The sequence below is a fragment of the Ochotona princeps genome, chromosome 1 (assembly GCF_030435755.1).
Source record: "Ochotona princeps isolate mOchPri1 chromosome 1, mOchPri1.hap1, whole genome shotgun sequence".
Classification (NCBI taxonomy): domain Eukaryota; kingdom Metazoa; phylum Chordata; class Mammalia; order Lagomorpha; family Ochotonidae; genus Ochotona; species Ochotona princeps.
In genome coordinates this window covers 98,198,549-98,225,781 of record NC_080832.1, presented here as the reverse complement: position 1 = coordinate 98,225,781, position 27,233 = coordinate 98,198,549, and the positions used below count along the sequence as shown (strand labels likewise).

The 27,233-nt window shown below is 35.7% G+C and overlaps 1 protein-coding gene across 1 annotated transcript in view; it reads right to left on the bottom strand.

Moving 5' to 3' along the window:
* The window catches only part of PKHD1 (PKHD1 ciliary IPT domain containing fibrocystin/polyductin), a 440,412-nt gene that overhangs the window by 124,452 nt on the left and 288,727 nt on the right, over positions 1-27,233 (bottom strand). The window contains exons 53-54 of the mRNA XM_058662233.1: positions 16,425-16,538; positions 13,235-13,322 (exon numbers count right to left, since the gene is read on the bottom strand). Coding sequence (XP_058518216.1) covers positions 13,235-13,322; positions 16,425-16,538 — 202 coding nt within the window. The remainder of the gene's footprint in view (positions 1-13,234; positions 13,323-16,424; positions 16,539-27,233) is intronic.

Genomic DNA, 27,233 nt, shown 5'->3' with positions numbered 1-27,233 from the left:
TGATCTTTACGCACAAGTTAACAGAACAAGAAACTATGAAAGAATTTAGTAAAAGCACCTACAGGTGATTTTCTGTAACAGCAAATTTTCTACTTGGTTTGGAAAACAAACATAAAAGGCATATTTGCTCATACTTTCTGAACATATACAATGCTATTCTTGAACAATTTATCATTATACATTAAGGATATTATATTCACTGTCAGCTACAAATGTGAATTTTCAATGTGCCAGCTACCAGCCACATCGACAGAAAACATAAAACTTCTCAACTTTATATTCTTATCTGAAAAGTGTGAACAACTATGCCTTCCCTTCAATATTCAAATCTTACTGTGAGAACAAAAATACCAGCATCTTTGAGTGTATTACGTTCTCAGCATTATGAATTTATCATGTTATGAAACGGCATAGGTTTTGTTCATTTGAGGGTTTTTGTTTAAACTCAGATTTAATAAGATATCTGCCCAATCTTTCACTGTCGCATAGCTTTTTCTAGTATGACTGCTTTATTCCCCATTTAGTCATTATAAACTTCAATAACATAAGTTTAATTACCTAGCTATTTTGCTAATGCCAAGATTATAGCAAGCTTTGAAAATATATTGTCCTCTACCAGTAAATCTTCATTCAGGGTTCATGTGCAGGCCGTGTGTAGCCATACCACATATAATGATTAAGCCCCTGGAATGCACCAGACATTATACAAGTTATAAGGGACATAATGGTAAATAAAAATGTATCATTTGTATTAAAAGATAACAATTTAGATTTATCTCATAGACAATCTTAATGAAACTTCTCTATGGGAATAAGATTCTCAAGTGTTTAATTTAAACTATAACCACAAAAAAAAAAAAGACAAATGAAGACCCATTATTCATGGGCAAATTATATGAAACAGAGAGAGAGAAAAAGACAGAAACAGAAAGGGAGAGATAATAATGATAGAAAAAAATATTATTTTCAATTGATTCAATATTGATGAAAGAATTTGGTCTTATCTCTGCCCCTCGTTTCTTGTAAGTTCTTAAGACACTACAATACTCAAGCAACCACTAGCTTTTAAGAGTGAGATAACTGAGATACAAAGAAATAAAGTAGCAAAACTAAATATCAATAGCTAAATGAATTTATAGATCAAAAAGAAGACCCCTATTCAACTCCAGGGTTCTTGCCAGCAACATATCATCACCCTTTCTGTGATATTCTTAAATCTTTCCCTGCTAGATTGCAACTTAAAAAAACAGTACATCTACATTTCAGAATGAAATCACAATAGTCCAAGAAAATACGAAAGTGTGGTGTGAGCTATACATTGCAATAATTTACAGCCATTTAAGGCTTCCAAACTTATAGGTTCATAAAAATGCCATTTTCTTCTATTCTCCTGAAGCTTTAGGATTCTAGACGCCATAAGAACCATATAAAAATATTAAAGGTGCTTAGCTCCATTCACCTTTATTCTGATCTGACAACATTGGTGAAGCAACTTTAAAGAAAAGTATGGTTCTAATAGAAATATCCTAATTGTTTCTCTCAACCAGGTATCAGTTTTTCTTAAATTCTAATATCCACTATGTTCTTAGTTGCTAGTTTTCTGTCACTATGACTATCTTTTAATCATTTCATGAAATCCTAACTTCAAGATTATTCCAATCAGAATCCAGCCACATTTTAGGTCTCTGATTAATACTAACAGGACTGAGGTTGTACACTGGGTTAAGCCAGTGCGTACAACAACTGTATTCCATACCACTGCCAGCTAGAATCTTAGCTACTCCAGTTCTGATCCAGCTCCCTGATAAAGTGCCGTGTAAAGCAGTGGAAGATGATTCAACTCTTCAAGCTCCTTACTCAATTGGGAGACCCAGAAGCAGTTCCAGGTTCCATGCTTTGGCCTGGCCCACTCTCAGACATTGCGTATCTTTCTCTGTCTTAATCTTCATCTCTGTTACTCTGCCTTTCAAATAGATAAAATAAGTCTTTTTTAAAAACTACTAATGAGAATCCTATAGCTATTAAGAGGAGATTGCTGTTCTGAACCAAAAATACCTAAAGCAATAAGTAAACAAAAAATCACGACCTGTTTGTAACATAATTGGACCTAAATGGAAACCATATGAGAGGAAATTATGAATAATCACTGTGGAAACATCCTTGAAGATAATTTTTTAAAAGTATGTACAAAACATCAACAGTTTCCTCTAATTTGGCATTAAAACTTGACTTAGTTAAGGAAAAATATAATGGTTGTTACTCAAAAATGCAATACTTAGTTTAAACAGATAAAGGAATATATGCCTCTACATTTTCTTTAAAAGTTGTTATAATAATGTATATAATATTTAGATATAAATACCTGCAATTTAAATAAATCTGTTAGCCAAATTTTCGAGATACCCTAATGACACAATTACATTTGATTACAGGCTCAGAATGTGCAAACCCAAAAATGCTCCCTCTGACCCTCTAACCCCAGGCTACGGATGGCCACAGCCTTCTAAGCACTTGATAATATTGAATCATTTTACTTTTTAACTTGAGGGTTTTAAGATTTATTTATTTATTTGAAAGGCAAAGTTACATATATACATATACACACACACACATATATACATACATATATATATAGAGAGAGAGAATGAGACAGACAGACAGACACGGAGAGATAAGGGTGAAATCTCTACCCATTAGTTCACTACCCAAATACCCACAAAGGCTAGGGATGGGACAGTCTGAACCCATGAGCAAGCAGCTACTTCCAGGACCTTCACTGCTTTCTGAGGTACATTAACATGGAGCTGGATCATAAATTGAGCAACTGGGACTCAAGCTGATGCCTAGCTAGAACACCAAAGTTACAGGCAGCAGCTTAACTCACTAGGTTATAATGCCAACGCTTCAACTATAGTTTTGCTAATGTCATTGAAATATCATAAAGATCCTAAGACTGCTTTGTACTGTGATAAATATTTAAGAAACAGAACTCTGTAATGATGTTGATGTGGGCAAAAACAATAACGATAGCATCTATGAATTATTTTTCTACCTACGCTCCTTTTCCTCATTCCAGGAATTCCATTCTACCACTACTGAGAATAGCTCTCTTCATGTGCCAGACTGTAACTAATTCTAGTGACAGCTGCATTCCAGAGCCCCACAAACCTTTTACCTAAAGGTGGGCATGAGACAAAACCTCTATTTCTATGTCAAAATCGTTTCTTTGAAGATGAATGTCACACCAGTTAATATATTCACTCTGGATACCCATATCCCATATGGGAGTGACTAAATTTGAGCTGCATCTCTGTTCCCAATTCTAATTTCCTGATAACACGCAGCCTGAAAAGTAGCAGGTGACAACGGTTCAAGCTGTTGTGAGTATTTGGAGAGTGAAACAGCAGATAGAAGAGCTCTCTCTCTGTGCTTCCCTCTCCCTGTCTCTTTCTCTTCCTGTGTGCATATGTGTGTTTAACCTTTCAAATAGATAAAAATAATTAAATTATTTTGAAATCCTCCCTATGGATGTTTTAATGAAACTTCAAGGAAAGGGAAGCTTCGCCTTCAGTGGTAAAAGTTGTGAAATGTCCAAAAACAACTCTGAGATTACTTGCATCACACAGAATGGAGAAAATGATTCCAGAGTTGAATATCATGAGATTAAAATACAAAATTACAATAGCAGGGTAGTGGAGGCTCCCATATTGATGAAAAAGAGTTACTTTAATTTTCAACTGGAAGAATCCTGATTATAAACACCCTGTACTTCTGCTTTTTTTTCTAACTGAAAAAAGTGAAACATTTTGCATATATTAAATCATTGATTCCTATAATTGTCTGTTAACCATTTATTATCCATAATTATCAAAAGTAAGTATGACTTAGGGTAATTTATCTAGTGTCACTCATTCATCACCAAGCAAAATTATTTTAGTTTGACTTATCTCAAATTTCCTTCCCTTTTTATGGTAGAATGCTATTTTAAAATTCTTTTACAGACTCATATGTTTTTTCCCATGACAGAGATAGCAGTCTAAAATTAAGTCCAGGTAATTCATTGGACTAGAAAGCATCATCTTTTGGAAGCTACACATGTGAACCTCAGCTGTCAATAGGCAGCTGATTTCATGGAGTAATCTAGCAGTGGGAACATGTTGTTAACACAATGAAGTCTGAGCAATAAACAAAACCATAGTTTTTGAAAATACATTCAAGCAATTATATTCCCATTTTCTAGTTACTGTACTATTGAGGAAAAAGGACCAATAAGTTCTGATTTTCAGAAAAGACATCCCAATTCAATGTGGCAGGCATTTATTGGAAGCATTCTCTACAGTTTGCTCTGTACCACATGCTAAGTGGTATATCGAATCAATAATAAAGTATTTCCCTCTTCTGTAGAGTCATTTGGAGACACAAGGTGTATAAATAAAGCAGCTTGGTGTTGTGTAGTAGGAAGCATATTTTTAAAATACTACAAATCACAAAATTTCATGCTGTAGTAGTTAAAATGGTAGGTAAATCAATGCTGGAGAAGAGATTGCAAGCTTGTTAAGGATGTGATAAAATCTTTCAGCGTAAGTAGGATACCTGAAGACTACTAAGAATGGATTCAAGAATCTGGATCTGACACTTAATTGCATTTTGTTCAGTTAAGGAGCTAGTACAAAAATTATATTAAATCATGTGAGGAAGCATCAAAGTGAGGATGAAGTCAAAGAGACAGAAATAGGAAACAAAATATTTCAAAGAAGGAATTGGAGAAAAACATTCAAAATGAAGTGCAGCCAAAGAATACATCGTTAATTAGATTCACGGAGTAACAGAATACAGATAGATACACAGACAGATATTTTCAATAATGACACTCAAATAAAAAGAGTTGCTTCCTGGAGAAAAGGATGTGATAACAAACAAAGTGACTTATTTCTCAGTTCAGGGTAATTTTCTTGTCAATAACTGATAGGAAATCACTGTATCTTGAAATTATAGGAGCTCTTCTCATTATGCTAATAAAAATAAATCACTTGAAACACCTCACACCTGAATGAATAGCTACTATCACTAAAAAAAAGACAACTGCTGGTGAGGACAAAGAGAAGGAAAACTGTTATACTGCTGGAATTGCCATTTGGGGATTTACTCATCAATATAATCTTGCTCTCTTACATGTAAATAACTAACTAAATAAATTACATATATGATTGCTAAGCTTGTTTTGCTTGGTATTATAATAAGTTCATAAAATTATAGTAAGTTCATAAAATTAAATAAAACATAGGCTCTGAAGGCTTCATATTATTCATAAATACATCAATTCAACACACATAAATTTAGATGTTCAATTCTGTTGGTGAAATTCACAAAAAGGTTCATGTGAAACATGCTTCTAAGACAAGGTTTAATATTTTAATTTTTTAGAGACAAAGAGTGAGATTGCCCATATTCTTGTTCACTAACCAAATGCCTACAGTGGTAGAGACAGGCCTCCATAAACCCAAGAGCTGTCAATTCCAACTGTATCTTCCATAGGAGTGGCAGGAAGCCTACTACTTGAACCCCTGCCTCCCAGGGTGGACAATGGCAAGAAGTCAAACTTAAATACCAAACCCAGGTACTTTCATATGGGACATGAGCATGTAATCACTAGGCTAAATACTTGCCTCTAGAAAGGCTTATTCAACTGACTTTGTTTTAAGGAATATTGCCAAGCGATGTTTAAAGTAAATGGAACGAATAAATTTGTATGTCAGTAAATACTGTATCAGTATCAAAGTGTTAGATTTGCTAATATTGCATGGCTAAGTAAAATATTATTAGCAGGAAATACTGAATGAAGAGGATATCGTAGCTTTTTTATTTTACAAATGTTTGTTAGCCTTAATTAATTTTTTTAAAATATTGAAAAGCTTTAAAAAAACAAAAACATTTTGATAATAATACGTGATTTATATAAGCTCATTAAAGTATTACTAGGGACTGATTCTAAAAATCTTTTTAATATTTTTAATATGTGGAACATGAGTAATGAAAACAGGCAAAGTAGTGCAAAAATCCAGCCTCAGGAACTTATGGCTTTATGAACTTGGAAAATTTAACTTCTAGCCTCAGCTTTTATATCCATAAAATGCAGCTAATACCTAAATTATAGCATTCAAAGATCTAAATGTGATAATATATCTGAAACGCTTGGTAGAGGCCAGATATAGACCAAGTCCACATGATAAGAACTTAATGAATGGTAGCTAGTTAATTACTATGGATAGTTTTAATGAATAAAATTGAGTTTCTTTCAAAATAGCCTATAGCTCAGACTCTGAATAAGGTTTTTCAACACATTCTTATAAGAAAATCCATTCATATGGCTCTTTGTAAATTCTAACTTGCTAACCTTTTAATTATAATTAAAGCTTACTATTGATCTCTGAAAGAAATGCCTACTTTACAGATCCTTGTGGTATGCAAAGCCACTTCAGACCCACATGACCAAATCTGAATTTCACATATACCCTGCTCTCCAAACTTAATCTACATTGAGTTAAAGACACCATCATCTATTTATACAAACCAGAGACCAAGAAAGCACCTTGTACCCAATGCCAATGTTTTGTTTTGTTTTAAATATGAACTTGATTGTCTTAAGGAATATCTGGAAAGCTGCAAATGTATTGTTTGAGTGTGTCTGTGAAGCTGTCTCCAAAGGAGGTTGATGTGTAGGTCAGTAGACTGACAGAGAACATCTGTCCTCAGTGCGGGGAGGCAATATCCAATTTGCTGGGGTCCCGGAAAAGGCAATCTCTCTCAGTCTCTCAATCCTCTCCCTCCCTCCCTCCCTCCCTCCCTCTATCCCCTGCCCTTGCCTTCCTTCTCTCTCACTCACTCTCTCTCTCATCCCCACCCCACCTTGAAATGGGCAGTTTTCTTCTCCTTTCCTTGGATGATACAACTCCAGGATGCACCAAAGGCTACACCTACACGTATGTCACAACAACAGCTACACCATCATTTTCTCTGAAGTTTTGACCTGGACTAATCTACGCAATCAGCTTCCATAGCTGCAAAAGCCAATGCTTCTAACAAATATCCTCTCCCACATAGTATATCTCAGACGAATATATATAACACTTCTAATCTTTATGTATTTGTATATTCATTATATACTCTGTATGATTATGTACATATATATTGAGACTATATTGATTCCATCTGGAGAATTTTGAATAATGAAAGTTCTTACAGATTTTCTCCTGTCTCAAATCTATCCATTTCTCTTCATTGCCACCTGAGTGGCTAACTAGAGATTATCCACTCTGTCCTTTGGATTTTCTAATTTGCATTCCTGGATCCACTTCTGACCTCCCTTGCTATTCATATTGTGCCCATTATATCTTCCTTTCATTTTTTATGATTCATAAAATCATTTAAATCAGTGACTCCAACATACCAGCAAATCCTACAGCCCCAATCTGACATGAGAGGGTCTCAGTCCTGGCACTCACTGGCAGGCACTGCAGCCTAGCTTGACTGGCCTGCATCCATTCTGGCTCTCACCAGTGGGTTCTCCAGATGAGCCCAGCTAGGCCAACACTCAGACACAGCTCTCATGTGACCTGGCTGGTGCCACAGCCTAGCCCAGCCTGTCCCACACCCTGGCTCTCTCCAGTGCAAGCAGCTGCTGAGGCCTAACCTATTACAGTCTGCCAACTTCCCTGGCTCTCACACTTAACAGTGGGAGCTGCAGCTTAGCAGTGGAGGCCCCAAAGTTCCTCCACCAGGCTTCTCCCTGCACAGGACCCCGTGTGTGGTGGCAGATGCTTTGACCCAGCCTTGCAGGACTGAATTGCAGTCTCAGCTTTCGATAGCAGGTTTGCAGCCTAGCCCAGCTGTCCTAGTTCTTATGTATGTCAGCAGGTGCTACTGCACAGCCCAGCTCAGCCTGCTTGCTGTATTTCTGTTATATTACCTGTATAAAACTTTTCTGACCACTATGGTCTGGCTAGAGATCAAATTTTTTGTCAATGTAAAATTTAATCCTATATACAATTTGATACATGTATTTATTTTTTGTTAACACTTTTGAGGTTCTTCATTTTATATTTCCAAGATCCATTTAACTTCATCTTTTCCCCAAATTGATGTTCAGTTTCCCTCAGATGGAGTTAGTGTTGTTATACAGTAGGTTGAGTTGTTGCCTAAAATACTCATATTCCATATTAGCTCCAGTTTGTGTTCCAATCACTCAATTTCTAATTCAGCTCCCTGCTAATAGTCTGAGAAAGGTAGAGAAGAATAGCCCAAATATTTGGGCTCCTGCTGTATCTGTGGCAACCCTGGAGAAAACTTCTGACCCCTAATTCAGTTCTGGATCCTTGGAGAATGGATCAACAGACAGAAGATTTCTCTATCTTTTTCTCAATCCCCCTCTATGTTGTAACTCTGACTTTCAAACAAATAAAAGAACAAGTTTCCTCTGGTAAACACATAAAAGGTGGGGCTAACATTGTGATGTTCCACTTGGGATATTGGCATTCTGCATTAGAACTCTGGCTGAAGTCCTGGTTCCTCCATTTTCAAACCAGGGCCCTACTCGCATACCCAGAAAAAGCAGCAGAAGTTGGACTGAGTACTTGAGCCCCTGTCAACCGGGTATGAGACCTAGAAGACGTTCCTGGCTCCCAGTGTCCATTTGGTCTATCTCCAACTGTTGTGGCCTTTTGGGGAATGAACCAATGTGTTGAGGGAATCTCCATCTCTTTCTCTTTCTCTCTCTTTCCCCTTCCCTTCCCTTCCCTTCCCTTCCCTTCCCTTCCCTTCCCTTCCCCCCTCGCACCCACCCACCCGCCCCCACACACTTTTCCTTTCAAATACACGAAACTTTTAAGACCAACTTTAAAATTGTTATGGTTGCATTTTAATTTTTAATTCGATGTTTTCTTTTTAAGATCACTTTTAACAAATGTTTCTATAACAGGCTTTCTTATCCCTGTTTTCTATTATATGACCTTTTTCTATATTCTGTCACCGATTCTTGCATTTTCTTGTTTATTTTATGCAACTTTTTCCTGTCTTTTCTTCTCCTTTGGTGGTTTGGAAGATGCATTTCCTGCTTTACATTCTAATAAAGCAGAATCATTCATACTGTCTATGACTTTGGTGTGTGCTATCTCCAAATAACTAAAATCTTGGTCTCTTATATTGCAAATTTTAAACTGTTGTGATTAGTTTATGCATGAACTGAACCAGGTTTTTATACTAGTAGTCAATTAAACACTAAGCTGGATGTTGGTGTGAAGGTGTTTTCTGCATACGAGTAACAGTGAGATGTCCTCAAGAAAAGAAGACTTCCTTCCATCAACCACCGAGGTTTCCTGGAGGAGGAGGCATATTCCCCCCAATTCTGCAACACCAGTTTGTATTCAGGGCTTTGCAATCTGCCAGCCAGCACTACAGATTTCAAACTTTCTATCTCCTGTAACTTTGCAACTGTATTCCCTAAAATAATTTTTGCATCTGAGTCCTATATATAAGCCTATGGATGGTCCCTGACTTGGGATGTTACCACTTAAACATTTTGACCCTACTTCAGATCTTCTCCATTTTAGCAATATGTGGTAGGATGCTTCTCTTAAAGCCAGGCAGTGGCGGTGAGCTGCACCTCCCAGAGAGCCATGCTGTTCCCACAGAAACAATAAAAATCCCACAGTGTACTTTGTTGCTAGTCCTTGGGCTATAGATATTTCCGATAAATCCCACAAATATTCAACACTTTATTATAAAATGGACTGTATGTTAAATGATTTTGTCTCATTACAGACTTAGAGTTCTGGTCACATCTAGGTAGGATAAGCTATGCTATAATGTTTTGTAAGTTAAGTACAAAAAGCGCTTCTCAATTCACAATATTTTCAACTTCCAATAGGACAGTCAGAATGTAACCTCATCATAAATCAGAGAGTACGATATAGTGTGTGTGTGTGTGCATATAGGTAGGTTACATGCACACATGAATTACAGATGATGTTATTTTTTAAAATAAAAACAAAGCCCAAACTAATTCATTAGCTTTTCAAATTTCAAACTATTGGTTTTACAATAACTATTTGAATTATGCATGTTTTGTCATTGCTACTAGGAGGCATTCCAGGCTGACAGCAGTGAATGCTTCATTGCTGTTAATGGGTGCAAGCACATTAGTTACTCTGTACCAGAGACCTGAAACTCCAAAGGTTTTTCAAAGTTGGGAAAAAATGATTGGAAATAGAGAAAAGACAGTAGAATCTGGTTTCAGGTGATTATCCAGCATGCACTGGTAAGACTGACGCCCTGGAAAACTGTGAAATCTTAGGCACTGTTTTCTCCATGCTCACCATATACCAGATATTTTGGAACTGAATCTATTATTGCAAGATTTCAAGTTACCTAACCTAAAGAATGAAATGGCACATATTGACTTATCTGTATTGATCATGTTGGAATAGGAGTTGATCACCATTGGAGTCAAGGAACTCTAATGAGCCGCCGTACAATTAAAGATGCTTAAAAGGCTTCTGCGTTATTGGAAAACTCTTACAGACGATGCCAGACTGTTCACAAAAGAAGAAATGAAACTGATGCACAAAGAAATGCTCACTGGGGCCCAGAACGGTAACCTAGCAGCTAATGTCCTCGCCTTGAACACGCTGGGATCCCATATGGACACCGGTTCTAATTCTGGAGGTCCTGCTTCCCATCCAGCTCCCTGCTTGCGGCCTGGGAAAGCAGTCAAGGACAGTCAAAAGCCCTGGGACCCTGTATCTGTGTGGTTCCTGGCTTCAGTTTGGCTCAGCTCTGGCCATTGAGGCCACTTGGGGAGTGAATCATGGGATGGAAGATCTTCCTCTCTGTCTCTCCTGCTCTCCGTTTCCAATAAAAATAAATCTTTTAAAAATGCTTATTGTTGTTTGAAATAATAGGAATGTAAAGTTAAAGGACTGATTAGTAATGGTTTAAACAAAGAATGACAATTCTGATAAAGCTGCTGTAAAATGGGGACTCTCAATATTGATAATTGTGAAAATGAAATCATCTCATTGGGAAAGAATTCTTTGTGTATTTTACCTTACAAAATCTCATATACCCAACAGAATTATTCTAACTCTGAGAAACTTATCCTAAGAATAGTGTACTCAAAAATAGAAAAAGACACAAAAATATTTATGTACCTCTGTGTATGACAGGAAATTATTACTAGTAACTTCATTATTTTTAACAGAAATAGCTGTATAAAATGTTGTTCATAATATATAGATTGTTTATAATTGCATATGTTATAGCTATTACTCTGCCTTTGTAACCTTGAGCCTATGAATTTGCCTTTTATTACCTAGATTTCTCTTTGATAAGTTTGAATCACCTCATAAGTTGTCAGAAGTATTCAATATGCATTATTGTCTATAACAGTATGAGGTAAATAATAACCATTGAATAAATTGTAACTGTAAATTATTAGTAATTTATAGTAATGTATAAAAAGTGTTCACGGTACAAATGCAGCATATAAAGTTATATGATAGGATCCAGGTATGCAAAAAGAAAAATACCATGCCTGAAAATAGAAAATATAAGAAACTATATGAGGACAAATGTTAGTGTGGTTGTCTATACAATGAAGTAGTTTTATTCTGGATGCTTTTTTATTTTTGTGAATTTTCTATGATAAACAGAAATGAAAACAAATCAATAAACTCAAAATATTGAAAACGTTAATTTGATACGTTAAGTGAATAAGTGATACTTTACAAGACTATAGCTCAATAAAAGCTTATTTTTAAAGATCTAAAAATAAATTTTTATTGCCTATGAATCCCATTTGCATTAACATATTTAACTTATTTTAAGAATTATTATAAGTTCTTGCTGTTATTGAATTTCGTTTCCATTTTTGGGTTTTAAATTCAGTTTAATCTTTTTTTTCAAGATTTATTTACTTATTTTTATTGGAAAAATAGATACACAGAGAGGAGGAGAGACAGAGAGGAAGATCTTCCATCCCATGATTCACTTCCCAAGCGGTCTCAATGGCTGGAGCTGAGCCAACCAAAGCCAGGAACCAGGAGCTTCTTCCGGGTCTCCCACACAGGTGCAGGATCCCAAGGCTTTTGATTGTCCTCGACTGCTTTCCCAGGCCACAAGCAGGGAGCTGGATGGGAAGCAGGACCTCCAGAATTAGAACCGGTGTCCATATGGGAACCCGGCATGTTCAAGGCGAGGACATTAGCTTCTAGGCTATTGCACCAGACCCAATTTAATCTTTCAACTACTTTTTTTTTCCAGTTTCTCCCAGAAAGTGTGTATCTTGTTTTCTAAGATTAATTTTTTTTTATTCAAAAGGCAGATGTTTCTTTTTTTAATTGTTTATGATACGGTTCCATAGGCTCAGGGATTTCCCTTTTCTCCCTCCTCATGCCTCCTCCCCTACTGATTTCTCCAGTATCATTACAGTAGTATAGTCCTTCAACATCAGTCACAACTCCACATTTCTGTTCTATTTTCCCCACTATTTTTAGCATGTGCAGTGAAACTAACTTAAGGTAACAATCATCATTCTTAATATTGATGCATCCAAATTAAACGTAGTTACTCCCAGGTTTGCTATGCATAGCTCCTCCAAAGTGTTCACCATTGCTTCCATTGTAATTATTCTTGATTCTCACTGAAAAGAACACTTGACTATAGAGAGCTTTGCATTTTTATATTTCTGTGTCTAGTACCTTACTATTTATTAGTTTTGTGTCTTTATGTTTCACATGTCGATCAGCATCGACTCGCTCTTCACAGCACTCAGTTTGCAGCAGTGGTGTTCTATTCCATACTGCATTATTAGATGCAATAAGATCTTTCATCTGCTTTATCATATTTAGATTTTGCTTTTGTCTATATCTTAGCTACCTTTGCGACTCGGACTACTGTGTTCTCACTTCAATCCTTATCAAATTTATTTTTTGATTTGACTGACAGCAAAAAAACAAGTATGACTTAAAATTTACTCTCGGAATGATCTGTTTCTTCCCTTGCTTTTATATGTTTCTATTTTTATTATGTTTTGGGATAATTTCATGTCCTTCATTGGCATTTTTTTATTAAATTGGGAAGCTTAGCATAAAATTAAATTTCATACTATAGCAAACCCCAATAAGAAGCAAGTTAAACTATATATATATATATATAACCTTCACTTAGTCTTACTCCTCACCTTTCGTTTCCTGAGGCAATATCGGCTCTAAGATGTGTCCAGGATTTTTTAGTATAAGCACTGTGAAGTTGAACTTTCCCATAAACCCCTGAAAATAAAAAGAGCAACAGTTGAATGGGAAAAGCCTTCAGAGGAATTAAGGGCATATGAGGAAAAGTCATTCCTGAAGTTACCGTGCAAATATGTGCTGTAAAGTCTTTATATGAAGACATAGCTTATGACCAACTCCATATTTAAGTGCTCTATTCTAAAGAAAATGAGATATATTTCATAAGAGTATAAAAAGTATTCTTTCAAAAACTATATAGAAATGATGTGATATTATACCATATCACAATAATGTGAAAGCTGAGGATAACTAGTCAAACTTGTACAGCTACTCCCTTCCACCACTAAGCGACTCCACACCATTTGCAATTCTGTGGGAAGTTAACTGGTTTTGATATTTGATGTTATATACTAGATTCTCCAAGGAGCATGGATAATTTTATTTCCTGAGGATAGGGCTTTGGTACTATTAGCTTTGTTTTCCGTGGTTGGACTTAATATTTTGTCTTATTACCGATATCAAGAGAGAGATCTCTATGTCCTTTATTTCAAAATATAATTTATTTCAGACTCACAAATTAAAGTCTTACGGGCGACATGCTTGATGCAGCCCAGTTTTATTCCTCCAGGTCTTTCCTCTTACATATTCCATTGCCATTTTCAACCATACTAAACATAATTCTTCATAGTCTAGTGGTCTAAAACTGTTTTGACCATGAAACCAGCAGTAAAAAGCAAATGTAATCATGCGATCCTAATACATGCATTTTCATCTTATGTAGATAGTTTTAGATAATATTTATTATTTCAGATAATTATAAACACTCATATATATAAATATTACACATATATGAGAACAGCAGTAATTCTTTCTGCACCTCTAAGAATTTCTTAGAACTTCAGATATATTTTGCTTTACTGCAAGCAACTGGTTCAAAAATTTCACAATTTCTAGCAAAAATATACACACATAAAAATTTAAATCCTATTAATGTGCAAATAATACTTCTTGGATTTTTATGCGATGGGGACCTAAGAAGTCTGAATTCTTTAAAATCTAACCACATTTTTATATCAATATCTATAATTTTCCCCACAGTCTAATACAGACAAAAGGCTACAAATGGAAACAAATCTAAAATCAAGTTTCATGTATATAAAAAAAGAATGAGATTTTTGGGAAATACTCTATAATCAGTTTTTCATACTACTAGTTTCATAAGCTTATTTTATATGATACTTTCATCACCATCTTCTCCCCACCAAAAATATAAATGAATAAATAAATCCAGCTTTTTCACAACAGGCTAAGAGAGCTAAGTAGATAAGGATCCTGAAGCAATTTAGAGAGATTTCCAACAACAATGTTGATAACAAAAAGTAGTTCATGTCCTTCAATTTGAATTATCCAGAAAATTCAATTGACCAGAAAAGCAGATTTCTTGGTCATTTCCGATCATCAAAGGTTGACTGAAAAATAACACAATTTTGTAGTTGCTTCGAGATTTTAAAGAGTTTGAAAGGATTAAAATCTATCCTTTACTTATGATACCATAAAAATTAGAGCTTGCAAATGAAACAAATAACTCCGTTTTTTTCTTTCGATTTGGTATCAAAGGATTTTAGAAGCACTACTGTGATCATATGGCTGGATTCAGGGATCCTGATAGGCATCTGGGGAAAGACCTAACAGAATGCTTGATCCAATGTAACTACTGCCTAATCACAGGTAAAAAAATGAACATTCCTATTGTGATGCATCTAATTTGCCAACTTGGAAAATTATATTTAAACCCTTGACTTTCATCCTATTGTTACAAAAAAAAATGAATGGCACGCGTGAGAAAACCTCTGGAAATCATAAAACACTATCACAGTATTATATGACAATAATTATTTACCATGAAACCAATTAACAAATATTATACTGCCCAAACATGATTGTCTCCATTCTACTGAATATTGAGATGCAGAAAGGGAGCTGATGAGTGTAGGCAAAAATTAAATTTCTATCTCATAATGTTCTGAAACCTCAAATAGGATGATGGTTTTTCTTTTATCAGAACATCAGGTGAACTGAAAATATTTAACATGACAATGCATCTAATAGATAATTAATGTCATCAGTAATCTACCTGTTTAATTAATACATCTAAAATACATGACAGCATAATAGCTAAAAAGATGATGCAGTATAATCAAAGTGAGAGAAAGAAAATAACTGAAAATATCCGGGATTTTAAAATTGTGAATATTAAAGAAAAAATGCATAATACAAAAGGAAATCTCTCTTTACTTATAATCATCCACATAGAGAGAAGGATAACATATTTAAAAGTATAATTAACATTATCTTCTTGCTAAAAAAAAAAAAATGACTGTGGAGTTCTTACATAATAGTTTTACAAGGCAGACAGAGTCAGTTCCGACTGGAGTTCTGAACAATCTGAGTATACACTTACAGTCTGTTAAGTGAAAGTTATGTGGTTTGTGCAAGTTTTTCATCCTACCAGATGTTCACTTTCTTTTAAGATACATTTATTGATTTATTTGAAAGGCAAAGCAATAAGGAGTGGTGGGAAGCAGGAAGAAGGGACCAGGGAGAGATTCTCTGTTTGCTAGTTCACTCCCCAAATGGCCACAAAAAGCACTTTGAGGTCAGGCCAAACACAGAAGTCAAGAATTCCATTCCTTGCCTTCTCCGTGGGGGTCAGAGGCCCAAGAATCTGAGTCATCTTCTGAGGCATTCTAAGGCACCCCAGCAAGGAGATGGATTGGAAGCAGAGCAGCCAGGACTCGGAACTCAAACTGACACTCCAATCTATGAGGCTGGCATCGTAAGCAGCGGTGTAAATTATTATGCCAAATGGCAGCACAGTCTGAGTTTTGACTTCTATAAACTGGTCATTGCTCAAAGAAAACCCAGTGAGGCAAAGTATAAAAAGAAATTATCCAGAACAATGTCTGGAGTTCAGTACGTGTTATGTGAGACACGAATGGCGCCATAAGTATAGGCATGTTTACTTAGCTTTTTAATTAAATATATATATACACACACACACACTCTTGGAAAAGGGGAAAATCTCTGAGCCTATCCAACTGTAACACAAATAATAAAAATAAAAAAAAATTCTATTCTTACCAATTATTCCTGGGTCAATCGGAAATCCATTAAAACGATCACAGAAGACTCTCTCTGAGGTTCTAAGTAGAATCAGAAGTGTTTGTTCTTTTTCTAAGGGATTTTCTGAAGTACCTGTTTACAAAAAAAAAGAGAAAAAATGTGTATCATTCAAAGTAATTTGAAATTTAAAAATAGAAAGACCCAGTAATTGTAACTGAATTTCAGAAGTGTAATACTGGTGCTATATACTATCTAGAACAGAGACTGTGTTTACAGACTAGGAAGGAAAGGCATGATTTTGCATAGTTTTGTGAAGGAAGCTTGGTTATTATTCAGAAATGTTCATTTCTTTTTCATTATTAGGGCACAATATTTTTCCTGATTTCCTAATACCGACGGGTATGACTTGTTTTAGCCCATAACTTTGGGTTGATGTGATGTTAATGTAGTTAATGCAATTCAGCAGACTTGGCAAGTTTTTAGCAGATCACTATAATGATGCTCTGTGCCATGAAGGAAGAATACTTGACTAACAGAAATAGTACAGCAAAGCTGAATAGAATAAGCCAGTCAATATCAAGTCCAACCGAGTCTGAAGAACCAAGAAATAAGTTATCTGTTGTAAATCTTTATTGCAAGACTTAGCTAATACGCTAAGAATGGATGACTTTCAAATTCTCTTAATGCATTTTAGCATTTAATTCTTGCAAGGAACCGGATTAGCATGATTCTGATTCAAGCTTTAAATATTCACACATAAAGAAGCTTAGAGGTCAAGGGACTTCTCTAAATTTACCCCACAAGTAACACAGTCTGTTTGAAGAAAGATTCAGTAATTGTGTGTTATTAATCAAGTGATATATCACATTTGAAGTTCAAATTCCTTTAGCAGCATAAAAATGTAATGTTCTGATGCTCACATAGCAATTCAAAATGACTTCTGATTTTATGCTACTAATAGAAACAATGTTTCATCACTTCTACAGCATGAGAATTCTTCCTGGAATTTTCTACAACAGTGTTAATGAGAATGGGTCTCAGCATGGCTACTTTCTTTGAAACATGGATGAGAACACAGGAAATATTATAATGTTTGAGAAGCAAAGGGATTAATCTCCAAATTATACATCAAATAGGGTCACAAAAATCTTCATACTAGCAAACAAAATTTTCCACTTTAGCAGTTCTTGAAAACAGTACCAAAAATGAAGTGACCTCTAAGGCAATCCAAAACATTCACCCACCACCATGCTACCCTACACTATCAGACACTCCAGGTGAGTCTGAAGCTTGTGACATACCTATTTTATAGCCTAGCCTTCACAAACTCATTATTCAAGATGGGACTGTTGAAAGCAGGACTCCTAGAGGAAACAAATCTTTCCAGAGTCTTAAAACAGGTCGAAGGGCAAGCAAGCAAGGATCAGAACCCACAGACTGTGTTTTTCAAATAAGATGCTAAGGAATGCTGCCGCTCTGTGTAGGTAATGCCAGGCCTCAGCAGAAAGGCTAATGTCTCCTCAGAGCTGAAACCAAGATGTGCTAGAGCAGAAAGGAGGAAAGCAGGGGAGGAGAATGTTAAGCAAATGTGTATGGTGTAATTCTTATCTTGCGGTTATAAGTCTGTCCAGTAAGCTGTTTTCCAACTGTGATTTCATTTATTTCACGGAGGGTAGTTTAAAGTCTTGGGGGAAAAATGGCCTAGCACTAAACAGATACCAGAGAGAAAAAAAGTAGGCCAGTTTTTGCCCTAGAGAAATGTATGCAGAGTCCCACAAAAACAGTTCAGCATTCCTTTAAAATCAGAGATTAAATCAATTATGCAACCCAAAACTACAGCACATGTGGAGCTTTCGCAGAAAGTCTGGGTGAAATTAGTCAGCCTGCCATGATCTTTTGGTATCTCAGACGACCAGCATTTCAATTCTTTTTTTTGTAATGCGGGGCAAGAGAAAGATGAGGAACAGGAACTAGGTAAAAATGAGCAAAGGTAAAATCCAAGGAAATCCAAGCTATTTCAACATTAAAATGCAAAGCCTCTTAAATTCACAAAAGCTCAGGGAACAGAATCCTTTTAAGACTTAGTACTCATTTTATTCTCAATCCTAGGGGTCAAAGAAAGATGAGGCAGTCGCCCAAGACAGCACAGGCTTAACTTGTAAAGTATAGCTACTTCTGACAGAAGATGCTGGGAAGAGTGAAGTTCATCCCTCAACAATCTTGTAAACCTACTGCAAACTGCTCTCACCTGTAGCAAGAGGGAAAAACCTCCACCATACATTTATAATGGAAGGGAAAATTTATTTTCACCATGTTGTAGACATTCTATGTGTTTTTAAAATGCACATTTTTATTTCAGTCTCATATCCCGTGTGAATATTACTGAGGTCCTCATGAGGAAATTGAGACAAAGAGAGTTAAGCAATGTGTCAAGAATTACACAGCTATTAAGTAGTGGATTTGGGCTATAGATGTAAAAAGTACTACCCAGGACATGCGAATATGTAGGAATAGGAACGAGGTTAACAGGAAGCTGATATGACTTAATGTGAAGGTGGGCAATGGAATGAGATAGAATATGTTCCAGATGCTAAATCACCTGGGGAGGTGGAAGAAAATAATTCCTGGTATATGAAAGGTAACCATTATAATGGTTTGGGGAATATGATACAAATGAATTCCATGAACTTCAATAGGTAAGAGTAAGTGAAAAAGGACCTTTGATTATTTTATTACAAAACTCCTTTGATGGAAGCAAATATAAACATAGCTTACACTGAGGCCCCTTTATCTAGATGACTCCTCACACGTTGTACTAAGCCAACCCATGACAAAGTCTCACTACCACCTTAAAACTCTCAGACCTACATACAGCGTAGCCTCTAGCCTTTTCTTTCTTCTTAATCATCCCTCCAAATTTGGCCCTGCTGTACGTTATTATTAAAAGCTTTCTATGGTCTAAAATTAGGTAACCCCCATTGTACTTAAAAAGCACCATGTTCTTGCTGCAGTGATTCTATTTAAAGGAACTTGTCTTAAAGAGCTAGAATGAAACATGGGTAAAGACAAATGCCCAAAGTGCACTTAAAAAGTGCAATAAATAAGACTGGAGTCTTTTTTTCTATTTCCAATTGTATACATTTAAAGGTGTTTTGAAATAGCAGATAGGAATATCTTTGGCAATTTAGAACCCCTTCCTCTCTCTCCTAACTTCTCTTTCATGTTCAGTAGTTGAGCTAAACACCAGTCCTAAACAGGACATGTGCTTCCTTGTGTAGGATTCCACTGCCTGACACTGCGCCAACCCTCTTCCCAACTAGCAAACGTATCTTCAATCGCAACTCAGATGCCATCTCTTTGGAAATCCTTTCTTCTTAGCTCAATCTTAATTTAGCAGCCTTCAATAGCAACCACAACATACTATGATTTACCACAATGCTTCTAAAAGCATATTATAAATGCTACCACCGACTGTCTCCTCTGTGAGAAGAAACTGTGATGCCAGCAGAATATATTTCAAAATGTTTTGTCCAGAAACTGTGAACTAGACAATATTTTATCAACTCTTCTACATAAAACAATGGAAAGTAAAAGGAAATATCCTATAGAAATGAAGGAACTCACTTCACCGGTAAGATATAACAATTTTAAACCTGTATCTCTTGGCACTGGACTCTCATCTCATCCACATTTGTTGCTAGGAGACCAGGTTAGCGTCTGCTTAGATCAGTTCCATCCACTGGCACTGCAAAAAGCACTCAAACCACAGGAGAACGAAGCTTGAACATTCAGCCACATCTTCTCTTAAGTCTCAGCCAGATCAAGAACAAGGGCTGGAGTGATCGGTGCTCTGGAGTGCCTTGGCTTACCAAACATCCTGCAAGCTCTCCTTTCTTCCTGACTTCAGGTGTTTTACAGCTAATATCCAATGTGGAGGTGGAAGGGGAAGCACAACAATGGATCATGTAAAATCGCAGTTTTCTTTAGCATTGGTAGCTACCTGCAGGGACATATCCTCCTTGGCCTTGCTCCAGGTTACTGCCAGGACTTTCCTGCGTGGGAAGCGTAAGGCTCATGGAGAGAAATCTTTGGTATGGTCTGCCATTCCCATAATCTCCTTGCGTAATCCATGAGTTAAAAAAATAAAAGGCCATAAGCCAAAAAAAAAAAAAAAATGTATGTATGTACCTAGCATTCTTACATCAAAATATATAAAAGAAAATCTAAAAAACTACAAGGAACATAGACATGTCCATAAAAATAGCAGTTCATTCAATCCAACCAGTCAGATAATAAACAGAAAATACTGAGTATAGCAGTTTTAAATGATACAATTTGAAAACTTGATCAAATAGTAAAGATGAAAAAAATTATGCCCAAAGCAAAATCATTTTCAGATCTACATAAAATCTACATAAACTGATTATTTCTATAAATGTATCTTTTAAAGCATTTGTTTATTATACATTTATTTGAAATGGTAACAGAAACAGAGACAAAGACATCTTTCATTCACTGATTTATACCACAAATCAGAAGCCAGGAGCCTGAAACTCCCATTTATGTGTCTCAGGTGGGCAACAGGAACATGGTTATCTGGTCATTATCCACAACCTTCACAGCTGAATTAGATAGAAGTTGAATTGGAAGCAGAGTAGGTGAGATTTGAACCAGTAATCCAAAGTGGCAGGTAGGTATCTTAAGTAGTAGCTTAACATGTTGTGGCATGATAACCATCGACTATTTTATAGCATGTTATTTTTATGTTATATTGTTTTATAACATACTATGCAAATTCACTATTCTTAGTTAATTTTATTCACTCTTTGTATAACGTATTACAAGACAATTTTTCATATCCAATACTGAAAACAGGTTAAGGGCCCAGTGTAGTGGCGCTGAAGACTAATCCTCTATCCTGTGGCAACAGCATCCTATATGAGTACCAATTCATATTCCGGTTGTTCCACTTTCTATCTAGCTCTCTGCTTATGGCCTGGGAAAGGAGCAGTTGATGGTCTAAGTTCCTTGGATCCTGAACCCACACAGGAAACCCAACATGAAGCTCCTGGCTCCCAGCTTTGGGTTAGCTCACCTTTAGCCATTTTGACCACTTGGGTAGTGAGCTGGCAGATGTAGGACCTTTTCTCTTTCTCCTTTTCTTTCTGTTCCATCTGCCTTCCAAATAAAAATAAAATACTCTCTACCAAGTTGAACATCTGGACCAAAACGTGTTGACATTACTAATATCACATACAACAGGGTAGACAAGTCAAAGCATGGGAACAATGTCTCCTTTAGAAGATACACTGTGGATTAGAATGGGTTCATATAGCTATTCATGGATAAACACATAAATATTGGAAACATTCAAGAACCAGTGTTTACTGAACAAACTTTGAGTTGGGCAGCTTATATCAATTTTCCTACTCAGATTATAAAAATAGAAAAGAGTTTTGTACAAGATCACCAACTTTCTCAATGTGTTTTTACATTTACTTTGATCCTTTTATATGAGAGAATAAACATGTTGTAGTCATTTAAACACAGTCTAATTCCTTCCTCACAGATGCAGGCATTTAAATAGAAGGAAATTGAATGTGTTAGAAAGAAGCATGGAGCTTAACAACAAGCCTCATTATTTCCACTCACTCATGTATACGTTAACTAGTTACACAGTGTATTATCAGAAGCCTACTATGCGGGAGAGGTCATAAAACATTCTGTAAAGGTCAATCATATTACAGAAAAGACGTTCATGAAATAATACCATTTCATAGTCATGAAATGAAAAGAGCCATAACAATATAAATTAGTAGGATAGACCAAAAGAGAAAATCACTGCAAGCTACTAAGTGGAAAAAGGATTCACTACAAATACAAGCTATTGGAGCACAAATGGAAGGATGCGTGTTTTAGCTAGCTAAAAGAGCCTCTACACTTTATCATCATCATTAAAACACAATGGTCCTTGGAGAAGAAATGGTCCTTAACTGGATTTCAGTTCAACAATGCATTGAAACAGATGATTCACACACTCAAAGAGTTCTGTAACATCACAACTACAAACATTCTGTCGGGAGACTTTTCAAAAGTTGGAAAATGAATTGCAAACCTAGAATTATAATCCAGGACACTGGGATGTCTATATGAAGGTACTAACCTCATTTCTATCTGAATAAAGCCATATTAATGAAATATCAAAAAACAGCAACTAACATAATTTGCACATTTTGTTCTCCAATGTTCTAGATAACAACATTGCTAATCTTAAAATCCAGTTACATCAGGAAATGCATCGTGATCACCATAAACTCTCTGTTGTTTGTCACAATTCTTCAGCGACCATGACTGACTTTATGCCCTTTAGTAACGTAAGACATATTTCTGTCTCAGGACTTCTGCACTTGTCATCCTCTTTGAAACTTCTGCCCAAACCTTGACTGGTCTACTGCCTTCTCATCTCTATGATCTGAAGTCACACATTTTGCTCAAGAAAGTTTAATATCAATTGTTTAAATTGTGGTGGTCATTATATTTACGTATGTGAAAGCAGACACACTTTGGATTTCATACTTTGCCTGGGAACTACTCAATATATTATACACAGTATATTTTGAATTATACTACACTATACTATACCTTGAAATATGCCATATATTTCAACATATACTATTTACATATAAATATGCTAAATATATCTAGTATACTAAATACACTATACTAAGTATACTTAGAGATTATATATTTTTAATATATCTCAATAAATATATCTAAATACATTTTAATCCTAGGTTCTTTTTCATAAATGTACTTGCCATTCAGGTACTACTATTCTTACATTCCATCAAAATTTAAATCTATGATATATAAGTCTATAGATTTACTATAAATATATTATATTCAAGAGTCTTAATAAGTATCAGCTCACTGAATTTCTATAAAATTATGAAATAAACACTCTTATTCCCATCACAGAAATAAGGTAATTAAGATATAGCTGGTTCATGTAAGTAGCCCAGGATCAGTAAACTACCAAGTGATGGAAAAGAAATCCACTCATTTTACCTCCAATGATGTGGATTTCCTAAGCCAAAAACCCAGCATGTGTCAACAACTCCTACACAACGCACACCAAAAAGGTTGCAAGGTTCTAGTGATTTTATTTTATCTTCCCGATGTCTTTCTAATGCAATCCTTCCTCTTTAACTCCAATGCCTTAATTTAATCTCTTACATTTTACTTACTGAAATACCATAGGAGCCTCATCACTTTTCACTACTGTTATCAAGACAAAATGCAAATACCTTAGCATAATGAATAAGCCCAAGAAATTTCATTTGCTGTCATCATTCCATATAAATCCTGTAATACACACATACTCACACTCTATAATTTCCTATTTACACCTATTCCTCCATCCTTGGGCCTCCTCTGGGTTGAAAGATATAACCTATGTAATTGTGCCTTTATTTCCCTGTCTCCATTATTTTACTGAGATAGCTCTTAAAAGCTGACACTGAATATATTCCATGGTATTTGGCTCATCTTAAACACTGAGAAAGCACACAATAAGAATGGGCATACTAGTGAACATCAGGCTAATGAGACACGCACAGAACAAAGAATGCAACTGAATTTGACACTGATGCTGTAGACTTCAATGCAAGGTTTTGATCTTAAATTTTCCTATTAACTTTAGCAGGCAATGATTCTACTAAAGGTCCGCTGATAGTGTCTTAAAAGCAGGATCACCAAGCAATACAATTTCACAAAGATAGGACTTAGATCAAATGGCATAAGATAGCAGACATGTTCTGGCAGCACCCTTGTCAATGTCCACATCTATTAAGTTTGTTTACTAACTACTCATACTATCATATTCATGTTGGGATTTCTTTAGGGTGTGGTGAAATTGGACAGATGGGTTGAAAGTCTTCCTTCAGGCGTAATGCACATAGAATTTGGCAGATGAATTTCAATAAGCAACCTTTAGGCTTGGAACACATGGGTGAAACAGGGTAAGAAAAATACATCATTATCTAGGGATGAGTAAAAATACAGCTGGGCATGGTGAAATTTAAAAAAAAAATTGAAAAATATAAAGTGAAACTTGAAAATGGTACAATATTACTTCTCTTCAAATATTCAGATTTTCAAGCCACACGTTAGATATTATGTGACCTTATAAACCTAAAACTAACAAGAAAACCTGATAATAGTAAATATCAACCTAGAATAAATTTTCTATAATAAAAGTAGGAATAAATTCTAAATATCTCTATCAATTAATTAGATGAGTTTATAATTTTTTTAAAAATCATCAAATAGTACTAAGAAGGAAAAATCAGAATCTAAAGATATTTCCCTAGAATGGATAGACTGACATAATTTAATGAACAGGTGAGCAAACACTTCTCTAAAACTAAAATAAAAATAAAAATAAAAATAAGCCGCACACAAATATATGTATGTAGAAACACACATTTGAGGTAAGACATGGGAAAAAAGTAGGAATCAGAGCTGACAATCTTGTTGGCAAGACAAATGGTTTGACATGACTGGGTAAAGAACTTAGTTTAATCTTTGGCAGTATTAAAAGGAGAATCATAGAAGTCATGATGAGTGGAAGCTCCCTTATTGGAATTTTCTGTTGCCTTCCCCATTTTCAAAGCCTTCCCTCTCTACTCGCATCAGTGTCCCCAGGGTACTGCTGACTCATCTGCTCTACCTCACTGGGTTCTCTTTTCTGCAGACTTCTGACCAAACAGTAGCATGAACAATGGACAGGTGGGAGGTAAGAAAATGAGGTCACAGAATTTGTTTCCAGAAGTCCCTTTGTGTGCCAATTTCTAGTCATAAAAAAGGCCATATCTTCATCTGGTTAGCATTTCAACATGTCCTCTTCTACCTCTAGATTCCAACACAGACTTCTTTCTCTCTCTTCATGCTAAAGGTGGTAAGGCCACACTACTTTACTATTCTTGAAGTATGCCCAGCCCCATTTCCAGTTTTGTAAATAGTTCCTTTACTTTAATCTCCTCAATTTAACCAATTCATATCCTTCTATTTTTGTTTACACCCTGGTCAATAACTAACAATCTAACAAGTGCAAAGAACATAGTATACAGTATTACATTTACTGATTACAACATTCATCTAACGTAGTTTCTTTGGTTATTTTATATATGTGGCAGATGAAGACACTGAGATGACCAAAGGTTGACTTGATTAATATCAAACAGCAAACATGAGATAGGTTGTATCTGATCCCAGCCTATGTGACTTAGAGACCATGCTGTTAACTGCTATATTCTTGTCACTCTATTCATAATAGGTCAGGTCCCACCATGGAATAGTTCTTTTTAATGAAACATAATGTGTTTAGAACCAACGCTAGGACAAGTGAAGAAATCTCACAACTCTGAGCAATATGGAAAATGCGCGAACTTATTTTTTGAAATGGAATTTGTATGATATTAAGGACCTTAAAAAATGTTCTTACTCTAGGCCTATTAATTCTAATTACAGAAGATGGTGAAACTGGGTGAGGACATGTTAAAACAGACAGAGAAGGATTATTGGAAGAGAACCAGAGAGGGAGCCACTCCAGGAAATAGGACAGGGTCGGCCCACAGCAGAAAGGCACTTGGAGAGCCATGCACCAAGAAGCAGCATGACAGTTCAGTGGTGTTGCAGCAAACAGATACCTCAGTGGCAATCAGAGCTTCACTCAGAGATGCAAAAGCTAAGGATAAGGATAATCGAAGTGTACATTCGTTGCTTTAAAGCACATGTGTAAGTGTATGTGCGTATTTGTAGGAAATAAATGACTTTGATACAAAACTTAAATTTATATTTACATTTGGGAATATTCATGAGTACTTTATAGTGAAATATTATTATTTCTAGTCATTTTCTTTTAAAATGATCTTTTGGAGAAGACAGTAATTGCTTTATTAAGTTTAGGAGAAGTTTGTTCGGGAATAGTGTCCACATTGCATTTCAGCTTTCATATTTACTGCCTATAACAGTTCCAACTAGATAATCTATCTAAAACAACACAGGATTTTGTTTGTTTTCTTATTTAAGCAAGTCATTGTTCCAGATCTTGTCAACATACTCTACTGGAGCCACTCCATTTTATCTGTCCTGTGACTCCAGCTTCATGTCTCACTTCCCAGCAGGAAGGATGTCTTCTAGCAACTACTACTTCTCTGGCTCTCTTGCTAACAATCCAGGGAGATAGAGAGACAGAGCTAGTTCATAATCGTGGACGAGGTGAATTTCTTGCCTTTTTTGCTCTACTTGTACCACATAGTTCCAATATATTGTGGTTGTTCTATGCGTTTTTTTTTCTCTCCTATTTCTTTCCGTTTTCTTTTCCTTCCATTGACACACTACTGGTATAATATTATCAAATACAGTGTTAGCATATAAGGCTTCTTTTCAGATGTGTTTGAAGCAAACTTTATCAGGAAAGCAGCTGAAATTTTTATACTGAGTCAATTGATCAAAGGATATCAAACTTGTCCTCTGACATCTGAAATAATGGGCCATGAGTAAATTCTGATACAAACAACTAAAAGGAAAACTGGCAGAGTCTGGAAGACACACACAAAAAAATCCTGAAATAAGAATTTGAATGACGAAGTTCTTGGAATAGAAGTGTTATCTGATGATGCCAGGCATGTGAAAATAAGCAATAGAAGTTAGCTTTGTCCACAACTGGAGTTCTTGAAGGAAAACCTTCACTGTTTTTTTTTTTTTTTTTTAGTTAATTACATTGCATTATGTGACACAGTTTTATAGGTACTGGGATTTCCC